The 12712-nt window shown below is 37.0% G+C and overlaps 1 protein-coding gene across 9 annotated transcripts in view; it reads left to right on the forward strand.

Moving 5' to 3' along the window:
* Pals1 (protein associated with LIN7 1, MAGUK p55 family member) overlaps nucleotides 1-12712 on the forward strand; it is a 98706-nt gene that overhangs the window by 60066 nt on the left and 25928 nt on the right. For all 9 annotated transcript variants that reach the window (XM_045154525.1, XM_045154528.1, XM_045154526.1 and 6 more), the window contains 2 exons: nucleotides 8049-8257; nucleotides 12348-12425. In XM_045154525.1, the coding sequence (XP_045010460.1) occupies nucleotides 8049-8257; nucleotides 12348-12425 (287 nt within the window). The remainder of the gene's footprint in view (nucleotides 1-8048; nucleotides 8258-12347; nucleotides 12426-12712) is intronic.

The following is a 12712-nucleotide window of genomic DNA, read 5'->3' on the forward strand; positions in this document are numbered from 1 at the left end:
ACATGACAATCCTCTTACCTCTGCCTCCCAAGTGCTGGGATTAAAGGCATGCGCTACCATACCCAGTTTGTAGATACTTTTAAACAAACTTTATTAACTGCTCCTTCATGGATTATTTTTTAAAATTCTTGCAAATGAAATGATTAAATCTACTAGTATTAGATTTAATGTTGGGACCATTTGAGATATTTCTAATTTAGTCAGATTGTTCAAATTAGAGCTTATTTAATGATTCAAAAATTTATAGGAATATATGTATAGTTGTATGAATTTTTTTACACGTAATCTTATTAAAATCAATTGAGTGGGTAGGGAAATGGCTTAGCAGTTAAGGCTTTGCCTGTGAAGCCTAAGGACCCCAGTTTGATTCCCCAAGACCACATAAGCCAGATGCACAAGGGGTGCATGTGTCTGGAGTTCTTTTGCAGTGGCTGGAGGCCCTGACACACCCATTTTCTCTTTGTATCTGTTTTTAACTCTCTCTCTTAAATAAATAAAAAATAAAATGCATTTTTTTCTCTTTTTGAGGTAGGGTCTCACTCTGGTCCAGGCTGACCTGGAATTAACTATGTAGTTTCAGGGTGGCCTTGAAATCATGGTGATCGGAGCTCCTACCTCTGCCTCCCGAGTGCTGGAATTAAAGGCATGCACCACCACGCCTGGTCTCCCCATCATTCTTTTAAAAAGGTTTTATTTGCCGGGTGTGGTAGGAGGATCGCCATGAGTTTAAGGCCACCCTGAGTCTCCATAGTGAATTCTAGATCAGCCTGAGCTATTGTGAGACCCTACCTCAGGGAAAAAAAAAAAAATGATGGGGGCTGGAGGGATGGCTTAGTGGTTAAGGCATTTGTCTGCAAAGCCAAAGGACCCAGGTTCCATTCCCCAGGATTCACGTTAGCCAGATGCACAAAGGGGGCACATGCATCTGGAGTTCATTTGCAGTGATTGGAGGCCCTGGAGCACCCATTCTCTCTCCTCCTTTCTCTGTCAAATAAATAAATAAATAAATAAATAAATAATAGAATATTTAAATAAAAAATTGGGCTGGGGAGATGGCTTAGCAGTTAAGCGCTTACTGTGAAGCCTAAGGACCCTGGTTCAAGGCTCCATTCCCCAGGACCCACGTTAGCCAGATGCACAAGGAAGCACATGCGTCTGGAGTTCGTTTGCAGTGGCTTAGAGGCCCTGGAGGGCCCATTCTCTCTCTATCTGCCTCTTTCTCTCTTTGTCTGTCACTCTCAAATAAATAAATAAAAATGAACAAAATAAAATTAAAAAAAGATTTGAGTGCTACATCATTCTGTCTTTGACACATATACTAACCCTTCATTCCACTTATTAAGTAATACTAATTTAACTTTTTCCCTTTTGCAAAGACTTACTTCATTGTTCTCTGGTGTGGTTAAAATGCTTCACTTAATTGCAGGGGTTTCAGAGACAACTGAGTTTAAATAATTCATATCATCACTTAATCACTGTTTATTTATGTATATGTATATGTATATGTATATGTATATGTATATGTATATGTATATGTATATGTATATGTATATGTATATGTATATGTATATAGATGTTGGGGATCAAGACTAGGAGCTTGTTAATATTAGCCAAACACTGTACCACTGAGCTGTATTTACAAATCTAGCATTAAATTTTTATTAGACCTGGAAACAATCAGAGAGCACCTAATGAAATTTATTTATGGCTATTAACCAGTCATTTTGTCTCATTTTTAAAATCGCAGTTTTGTTACTACATAATTCACACACTATAAAATTCATACTTAAGGTATAATTCATTGACTTTTAGTGTACTCATAAGCTTTTCTGTGTATTTATTTTGTATCCTGCTACATTGCTGTAGGTTTTGATCAGCTCTAACAGCTTGCTAGTAGAGTCTTTAGGGTCCTTTATGTATAGAATCATGTCATCTGCAAATAATGATAACTTGATTTCTTCCTTTCCAATTTGTATCCCTTTTATGTGTGTCTCTTGCCTTATTGCTATGGCTAAGACTTCCAAAACTATATTAAATAGAAGTGGAGACAGTGGACACCCTTGTCTTGTTCCTGATTTTAGTGGAAAAGCTTCCAGTTTTTCCCCATTTAGTAATATGTTGGCTGTAGGCTTGTCATAAATAGCCTTTATTATATTGAGATATGTTCCTTCTATTCCCAGTCTCTGTAGGACTTTTATCATGAAGGGATGTTGGATTTTGTCAAATGCTTTCTCTGCATCTAATGAGATGATCATGTGATTTTTGTCCTTCAACCCATTTATGTAATGTATTACATTTATAGATTTGCGTATGTTGAACCATCCCTGCATCTCTGGGATAAAGCCTACTTGGTCAGGATGAATGATCTTTTTGATATACTCTTGTATTCTGTTTGCCAATATTTTGTTGAGAATTTTTGCATCTATGTTCATGAGGGAGATTGGTCTGTAATTTTCTTTTTTTGTTCTATCTTTGCCTGGTTTTGGTATCAGGGTGATGCTGGCCTCATAGAAGGAGTTTGGTAGGATTCCTTCTTTTTCTATTTCCTGGAAAAGCTTAAGAAGCAATGGTGTTAGCTCTTCCTTAAAAGTCTGGTAAAATTCAGCAGTGAATCCATCCGGGCCTGGGCTTTTTTTAGTTGGGAGATTATTGATAACTGCTCGGATCTCCATGTTTGTTATAGGTCTATTTAAGTGATTAATCTCATTTTGATTTAATTTAGGTAGGTCATATAGATCAAGGAAATCATCCATTTCTTTCAGATTTTCATACTTTGTGGAGTATATGCTTTTATAGTATGTCCCTATAATTTTTTGAATTTCTCTGGAATCTGTTGTGATGTTACCTTGTTCATCTCTGATTTTATTAATTTGTGTCTCTTCTCTCTTTCTTTTGGTCAGATTTGCTAAGGGTTTATCAATCTTGTTTATCCTTTCAAAGAACCAACTCTTTGTTTTATTAATTCTTTGGATTGTTCTTTTTGTTTCTATTTCATTAATTTCTGCCCTAATCTTTATTATTTCTTCCCGTCTACTACTTTTTGGTTTGCCTTGTTCTTCTTTTTCCAAGGCTTTAAGGCGAAGCATTAGGTCGTTTACTTGCGACCTTTCTAATTTCTTAATATAGGCACTTAAGGCTATAAATTTACCTCTTAGAACTGCCTTCATTGTGTCCCAGAGATTTTGGTATGTTGTGTTCTCATTATCATTTGACTCTATAAATTTTTTGATTTCCTTTTTGATTTCTTCATTGACCCACTCATCATTTAGTAGTGTTTTGTTTAGTTTCCTTGATTTTGTGTATGCTCTATAGCCTTTCTTGCTACTGATTTGTAGTTTAATTCCATTGTTGTCAGATAGAATGCAAGGAATTATTTCAATTTTCCTGAATTTGTTAAGATTTGCTTTGTGTCCTAATATATGGTCTATTTTAGAGAATGTTCCATGTGCTGCTGAAAAGAATGTATATTCTACAGCCTTTGGGTGAAATGTCCTGTATATATCTGTTAGGTCCATTCCTTCTATGACCTCATTTAGTCCAGATGCCTCTCTGTTTATTCTTTCCCTGGATGACCTGTCAATTGATGAGAGTGGAGTGTTAAAGTCACCCACCACCACTGTGTTTGGTGTTATCTGTGACCTTAGTTCTAATAGTGTTTGTTTGACGAATTTGGGAGCCCCCATGTTAGGTGCATATATGTTTAGGATTGTAATGTCCTCCTGTTGGAGTGTGCCCTTAATCAATATAAAGTGACCTTCCTTATCTTTTTTGACTAACGTCGGACTAAAGTCTACCCTGTCTGATATTAGGATAGCAACCCCTGCTTGTTTTCTAGGCCCATTTGCTTGAAACACCGTCTTCCAACCTTTCACCCTAAGATAATGTCTATCCTTTGTAGAAAGGTGAGTTTCTTGGAGACAACAAATTGTAGGATCCTGCTTTTTAACCCAGTCTGCAAATCTATGTCTTTTCATTGGGGCATTGAGACCGTTGATATTAAGAGATATTATTGAAAGGTGTGTATTTATGTTTGCCATTTGTGTGTGTGTGTGTGTGTTACTTGTTCTACCTGTGCTCTCTTCTGTTAACTGGTATTTGAGTATAGCTGGTTTTTTCTAGGTTCCTTATATGTGTGCTTTTCCTTTTGTTCAGCATGGAGGATTCTATCAGGTATTTTCTATAGAGCTGGTTTTGTCTTCAGATACTCCTTTAACCTGCTTTTGTCATGGAATGTCTTTATTTCTCCATCTATTTGGATGGATAACTTTGCAGGATAAAGTAACCTTGGTTGACAGTTGTTATCTTTCAGAACTTGGAATATATCACTCCAAGCCCTTCTGGCTTTAAAAGTTTGTGTTGAATAATCTGCTGTAATCCTGATGGGCTTGCTTTTGTAGGTAACTTGATTTTTCTCTCTAACTGCTTTCAATATTTTTTCTTTGGTTTGTGTGTTTGGAAGTTTGAGTATAATGTGGCGAGGAGAGTTTCTTTCTGGGTTTTGTCTGGCTGGGGTTCTAAAGGCTTCCTGTATCTGTATTGGCACCTCTTTCCCAATTTGGGGAAAATTTTCCTCTATGATTTTGTTGAAGATGCCTACTATGCCTCTGGAGTGGAGTTCTTCTCCTTCTACTATGCCCTGAATTCTTATATTGGATCTTTTCATAGTGTCCCGAATATCTTGAAATTCCCACTCATACTTTTCTATAAGTTTGTCTTTTTCTTTGTTGGACTGCATTAGGTCTGCCACCTGATCTTCTAGCTTAGATATTCTGTCCTCTCCCTCATCCATCCTACTGGTGAGATTTTCTACAGAGTTTTTTATTTCATTAACTGTGTTCTTCATTGCTAGTAATTCTGACGGGTTTTTCTTTATTATTTCTATTTCCCTATTTATGTCTTGTATTGCCTTCTTTATTTCATTAAATTGGTGTCCTGCCTCTTCTTTGATTCCTTTGATTTCCTCTTTGATTTCCTCTTTGATTTCTTCTTTGATTGTTTTCATGTGTTCTTTGACCTCTTTGAACATATTTATAATTATTCTTTTGAACTCTTTCTCAGGCATTTCCTCTAACTCTTTCTCACTGGAGGACATTTCTGATGCATTAATACTTTTAGGTGGATTTATATCGTCTTGCTTTTTAGTGTTTCTTGTGTTATAATGTATATATTTTTGCATCTTGGATTAAGTTAATGCTTGGATTTTCTAGCTAGCTGTGTATTCTTAGCTGTATCAATTGATTTGATGTAATATATTTTCAGGGTAGGACCTTAAGGCATTAGGTGTGGCTCTTAAGACTCTCAGAGTATCTACAAAGATGTTCTTAGGGGTTGAGTTTCCCTGCTATAGGAGTATTCAAGCAGGCTGAGTGGAATAAAATACTGGTAGATTCTAAAATTTAACTAAACACTGTACACATTCAATCAAAAACAGCCCCGAGTATGTATGCAAGAGTAGTTATTATAATGACCAGATCCTCTATCAACAAAGAGGTTTAGATTTCTGGTCTGTTGAGGTATCCAAGTCAGCTTGTGACCAAGTGAGACCCTTCCCTGGTGCAATCCCAGTTACCTTGGGTGATTGTGGTCTCAGTCAAGTTGCTGCCTGGGTCGTCGGGCTGCTGTTCTGTTTTCTGGAGCTGGGCACTTGCTTTTCCTACGGGGCAAACTGAGCCGCTGCTGCTGCCTCTGCTGCTGTTGTAGCTGCCACCACCAGAGCCACCACCGCTGCTGAAGCTGCCGCTGCCGTGTCCACCGCCGCTGCTCCCCCGAAGCCGCTGCTGCGGGATCTGCCGCCGCTGCCGCTCCTGGGTCCGCTGCTGCTGGGGCCACTGGTACCGGTGCTGGAGCCGCTGAAGTTGCTGCCGAACTCTGCTCCTGCTTGGGTCCTGCTGTCAGCCCAAGTTGGCGTGGCCGGTCCCAGGCCGCTGCTGTGTTGGCTGGAGCTGGGTTCAGGTGGTGGGGGAGGGGAGGGAGCCGCGGCTGCTCTGGTTGTATCGCTGTTCCACGTGTGCTTCTACCTCGCGGTCTGCTCCTCCCTCCGTTGCTCGCTGCCGCTCTCCCCTCACGTTTCCCGAGTTGCGGAGAGCGCGGTGTGAGGGGAAAATCCCGCACCTGGTTTGTCCTGCGTCTCGAGCCGAGAGTCCGGCGGCTTTCTGCCGCTCCGCGGCTGCGGCGGGTGGCCGAGCCGCCCCGGAGCCGCTGTTCCCGCCTGTGCAGGCTCTGGATGCTCTGGAACTCTTCTACTTCTCCGCTGCCGCCTCAATTTCCTATACACCTCACTTTTTAGTAAAAGTGTGTGTTTTGCTGAGTTTTTTTGGTCTTTTTCCCCCCTAGGCTGCTTTGGCGTGGTACCTACGCCGCCATCTTAACCGGAACTCATAAGCTTTTACACAATCACCACTATGCACTTCTAAAATGTTTTCATAACTAAAAGATATTATGTACCCATTAATCACTCATTCTTCCTTCTTCTTAGTCCCCAATAATCATGAATATGCTTTCTGTCAGCCTGGACTAGACTGAGACCCTACCTCAAAAAAACAAGCAAGAAAAATTTTTGAGATAAAGATGAAGGAATAACAACTTTTATTCAGGGTTTATATGAGCAAACTTAACTAAAAGTGTTAAAAAGGGATTTTATTTTTCCATGTGATTGTGTATAACACACTCTAATTTTTCCCAGTTCATTTCCAGGTTTAATTTTAGCCAGAACTTCTGATAGGACTTTTGTTTTTGGAAGAATGGGGGAAATGGAATGCCACATATACCCCTCCAAAAAAGGTTTATAAATAACTTTAAAAGGCAAGATAATTTTCAACTATATATTTATTAGTTATTTGAATGTGGTGAGAGGTATGGGGTGCACCAGTGTCTTGCAAATGAACGCCCATCTGGCTTTATGAGTGGCTGGGGAATTGAACCCAGGCCAGCAGACTTTGCAAGCAAGTGCTTTTAACTCCTGAGCTATCCCTCCAACCCTGTAAGATGATTTTTTAAAGTAGTGCCTCTTAATTTTAATTAATTTTAATGCCTTTTAAAATAATATTAATTTGAGAGGGGGAAGATAGAGAATGGGCATACTAGGGCCTCTAACCACTGCAAATGAACTCTAGATGCATGTGCCACCTTGTATATCTGGCTTACACGTGTACTGGGGAATCGAACCTGGGTCACAGGGAAGCACCTCAACTGCTAAGCTACCTGTCCAGCCCAAATTTAATGTTTTTACACACACAAATCAGTTGGGGAACAGGAAGAAACTACCAATGGTTATTAATCACTTTAGGATAACCATTTCCTAGAAAAATGTGTGTGCTGTATATACATCTTAATAGGCACAAAACATATACAAGAGGCCAAAAACTTTCAGTACATTTTTTAGAGGTGCACATATTCATTACAGTTTTATGAATAACAAAAATGCTCATTTTCTGTAATTAAAAAAAAAGGTCATGAAAATAATATTGGATATTGTTAATGATATTGCTAATATATTAGAACCTTTTTGCAAAAGTTCTAGTTCTAAGAATTATATCAAGAAAATGTAGCCTCAGACAAATTTATGTACAGCAGTGATTATTCTGAAATACTTATTATTACTTATGGCATAAAAGTGGAAGCATACTAAATGTTTAACTTCAGTGTGCTGGTTATTGTATTAGCCATGTAAAATATTATAGAACAATTATATGTAATATCTTAAAAGACAGTGTTTTGGGAAAGCAGATAACAATGTACTATTAAATGAAGAAAAGATACTTAAGGAGAAAATAAAATCTTCCTAGGTGATGGAATTATTGATAGTTTTAACTTTTGAGTATTTTCTCCATTTGTTTTTACAGCAAGACATATATTTTATAATTAAAAATTAAAGTTCTATAGTTTTTAGAATCCTATTAGATATCAGTAAAATGAACTTCACTGATGCTAAAATGTATGCACTTTTTTTCCCTAAAACTATAGGTTTTTACCAGTTCAAGAAATTTTACCTTAAAACACATGTTATGACCAAAACAATTAACTTTGGGATACCTTTCTTCTCCTACTAGAAGTTGAAGATTTGTTTTCCTCACTTAAACATATCCAGCATACTTTGGTTGATTCTCAGAGCCAGGAGGATATTTCACTGCTTTTACAACTTGTACAGAATAAAGATTTCCAGAATGCATTTAAGATACACAATGCTATCGCAGTACATATGAACAAGGCCAGTCCTCCATTTCCTCTTATCTCCAATGCACAGGATCTTGTACAAGAGGTATGTATCGGAACATCTCGTTGACATTTACTAGGTAATTACTAGTGATAGTAAAGCAGGGTTAGTAGAAAATGTTGATGTGGTTGCAGGGCTTGTTGGAAATAATTGCTACTGATCACATTAATAATTTATTATGGTAGGAAAATTTAGCTGCACTTATTGGAATATACATATATAAGTTAGTTAGAGCATGAAGAGAGTTTTGTTTATAAAATTATAAGTTTATACAATTATGAGCTGAGGTAGTAATCAATATGGCTTTATTAATATGCATTATAAACTCATACATAAATAATGGTGAAATAAAATTATAATCCCTAGTAATCAAGAATCATAAATATATAACTCTTAAGGTTTTCATCTTTAAAAATGGTGTAAGTGTTGAAAAATACTAAATTTCTCTTTGTGTGTATGGAGTGCAGTGTGTGTTTGTCTGGTGTGTATACACATGTATATGTCCTTGGCACGCCTCCTGTGCCTCCGTGTGGCAGGCTGTGCTTATCTGTGGTGGCTAGAGCAGAATGTCAGGTGTCTACTGCATTGCCCCTCCTCTTGCTGCTTTTTTTGACCTGGAGTGGTTTGCTGATCCCATAATTTGTGGTTTTTCCATGAGCTCTGCTGATCTCAGGTCTTTGCTCTCCTGTGGATCTTGGGCTATAGACATATGTGACCATGCCTGGCTGCTTATATGGGTCCTGGAACTTGAACTCAAGTCCCCCAGGCCTGTTTTGCATTGAAGATTTAATGGCTAGAGAGATTGCTTTGTGGATGAGCAAATTTATCTTCCAACTCTGAGCACCTGAGTTTGGATTCCCAGTCTGTAGCTTCTGTAGAAGAGAGACAGAGACGGGAATTTCTTGCGAACAGAGCAAATGAATATCAAAAGAAACCCTGCCTCACATAAGAAGGAAGGTAATGAGGACCAGCATGAAAGTTGTCCTCTGACTTCCATGCTCTCTCCATGGCACGTGTGGGCCTGCACTCACAAATGAATACACACCAAATTGAAGATTTAAATGGATTACAAATAAGCCATCTCTTATTCTGAATCTCACATATTATGTCATGTCATTATTGTAGATTTTCAAGTTATTTTTGATATAAAAAAATTCTGGGGCTGGTGAAATGGCTTAGTGTTTAAGGTGCATCCCTGCAAAGCCAAAGAACCCAGGTTCGATTCCCCAGGACCCATGTAAACCAGATGCACAAGGGGGTGCACACATCTGGAGTTCACTGGAGGCCCTGGCGTGCCCATTCTCTCTCTCTCTCTCTTTTTCCCTGCCTATTTCTCTCTCTGTCTCTCAAATAAAGAAAAATAAATATTAAAAAAAAAAATTCTGGGGCTGGAGAGATGGCTTAGCAGTTAAGGCGCTTGCCCATAAAGCCAAAGGACACAGGTTCAATTCCCCAGGACTCATGTACAGCCAGATGCACAAGGTGGCACATGCATCTAGAGTTCACTTGTAGCAGCTGGAGGCCCTGGCATGCCTATTTTTTTTTTCTCTTTCTCTCTCTCAAATAAATAAATAATAAAGATTTTTCTTTTTAATTCTGGAAACCCAACATCATTGGCTCATTGGATTGAAGTAGAAAATGACTGGGGAGGGGTAGGACTTCAAGAGGTATGACCTATAAAAATGGTGGTCCCAAAGGGAGATATTTTCCTCATTGAAATATCTCAGATGGCAAAGATACTATATGCAAATGTGGTAGAGAGAAGTTTAGTGTAAGTTGAAGGAATCATTGTCTGTGGTTGTAGCTCAGTGGTCTAACATATGGTCACACATGGCCTAGCATATGTGAGGCCCTAGGCTCAATCTCCTGCACCACAGGAAACCTGCAAAAATTATCACTGTAGTTTTTATTTAAAAGTTTATATTTTATAAAATTTTAAATTTTATATATTTACGTAGGATACTTTAAATGATTTTCCTGAATTTTTTTAAAATAGAGATTGAAATAACGAGCATTGTTTTGATCTTGCATTGATTGTGGGGAGACATTGTGGCAAATGTAAGGTGCACTGATTTAATGCTGGACCTAAAAGGCATAAATAATGGCAGTACTAGCAAAGAGGCAAGAATCGGGAGATAACCCACTGCTGGGGAGCTTAGACTTTGTCCCCTAAGGGACAGAGAGTGCCAGTGAGAACTGAAATGCTCACATTTCTGTGTTAGAATTGGAAATATTTAATGAAATAGAAAAATAAAAGGTGGACTGGGGAGAGATGGCTCAGCAGTAAAAGTGCTTGCAAAGTTTGCCAGTCTGGGTTCAATTCCCACTACCCACATAAAGCTAGACGCAAAAAATGGCCCATGCACATGGAGTTTTTTGCAGCAGCAAAAAGCCCTGGCCCACCCCTCCACACATATGCACCACATACATGCAAATAAATTTAACAAAAAGAAAAATAGGTTATAATGATTTATTAGTACCAGATCAAAATGTTATACAGTACTTTTATTAAACAGCTTAAATACTATATCTCATTTTGGTAAAAATAAGTTTAAAAGACATAAGAAATACAGGGCTAGAGATTTAACTCAGTATTAGAATGCTTGTCTAGCATTTGTGAGGCTCTAGACTTAATATCCAGTATTATAAATAATGACAATAATAACAGTAATAGTAATAAAGGCAGAAAAACCCTCTATATCAGTAGGTTTCACATCCTCAGATTCAGCCAGTTTTGCTTTAAAAAAAATTGGCATCTGTACTGAAAACACCATTTTTTCCTTGTCATTACCTAAACAATACTATAGTTTAAAATCATAACTCTTGTCCATTGTATGAGTTTCATGGAATTAGGAAAATAACATTTGCAGTACCATCATCTACTTACATATAGAACTCTAGTATTAGAAACATTTTTTTTTTTTTTTTTTTTTTTTAGTTTCTAAAGCCTAGGGGATAGAGTAGTTTTAGTACATTGCTTTAACACACTTATGGTAAAATAAATCCTCCAGTTGTCTCATAGGTTTAACTGGGAATTACTGTTAAAATAGCCTTAAAGTGTATAGAATTCTTGTTTTCATCATGGGTTACTGTTACTAACATTTCTATAAATAGCTTTACTTCTGTAAAATTTCTTTAATAGTGACAATTTTGGTTTTATCTACAGTATTGCATAATACTTTTTTAGGGATGTAATTGGGTTTGGGATGGAAAAGTGGAAAAACAGGAATTGACAATAAGCACACAGCAATCTTTAGAGGAAAATAGTATGCTGAGAAAATTTCCTATTGAAATAATTTTGATAGAAGCAAACAAGATGCAAATAAATGAACTTGCAGCTCATGGGATTAGAAACTAAAATATGAAATAAACTAGAGTAGGAAGAGAAGAATGAAATGACCTAATAGAAGGAATGCTATATTTCATGGTACTAAAAGAATAAGAAAAGTGAAATGAATAAGGAAATAGACAAAGTGTTGATTACTTAAGCTAACCCAGAATGTCAGGAAAGAAAGAAGGAACTGGAATGCAAACCTAGACTGAGGGTATCTCACCAGAGTCTTTGAACAGCTTTAAGTGATAGGTGCCATCCTGTAGATAAGGATGACACTGCTTTTAAAAGCCAGTGTAATCATGGGAGTTTATCTTAGGAATGCAAACATTGGCCAATTTGAGGAAAAATTTTATTGCAACTTACTGTATTATGGTGACTCATAGAAATTTCTCTTGTTAATTTATAACTGTTTAAATTGTTATCTTGGACTTTAAATGTAGTTGTGTAAAAATAGGATTATAGTGTTTATTCTCTCATGTAATCAGTGTTAATATATTTTAAGAAACTTTTAAAATAATTAGTTCATTCATAGGCATAAATATTACAATCTTACGTAGTGTGTTTTTTTAATAAGGAATGTTGTTTTTTATCCATGACAAGGTTGAAAGTTCCATAGGAAAAAGTACACTGTTTTTTTTTTCATTTTTTTTGCTTTCTTACAAGTACTTAGTGCAATTTTGATTTGTACTAATATATATATATTCATTTATGCACACATATATATAGACATACATGTATATGTAATGTACTATCGATATTTCCTGAAACCTAGGAAGAATACTTTTTGTTTTTATTTCTTAGGTACAAACTGTTTTAAAGCCAGTTCATCAGAAGGAAGGACAAGAATTAACAGCTTTGCTGAATGCTCCACATATTCAGGTAGAAATTGGACAGAATATCATATAAGTATGTGTTTTCTGTAAGTTATCTTTTTTTTTTTGTTTGTCATGCTTAATCTAGGGTTGGAAGAGACCTCAAGTATCAGCTATTCTTGATACTTATTTTCCCTGCTGAAAAGTAATTATTATTGCTGAATTATACATTTTCATATATAAAATTACGCAATTTTTTTTTTTTTAGGCAAGCTCAACAGACTGACCTTTGTTTTTTAATGAGAGAGAGAGAGAGAATTGGCACACCAGGGCCTCTAACCACTATAGTCAAAT

This window comes from Jaculus jaculus, chromosome 7 (genome assembly GCF_020740685.1).
Source record: "Jaculus jaculus isolate mJacJac1 chromosome 7, mJacJac1.mat.Y.cur, whole genome shotgun sequence".
Classification (NCBI taxonomy): Eukaryota; Metazoa; Chordata; class Mammalia; order Rodentia; family Dipodidae; genus Jaculus; species Jaculus jaculus.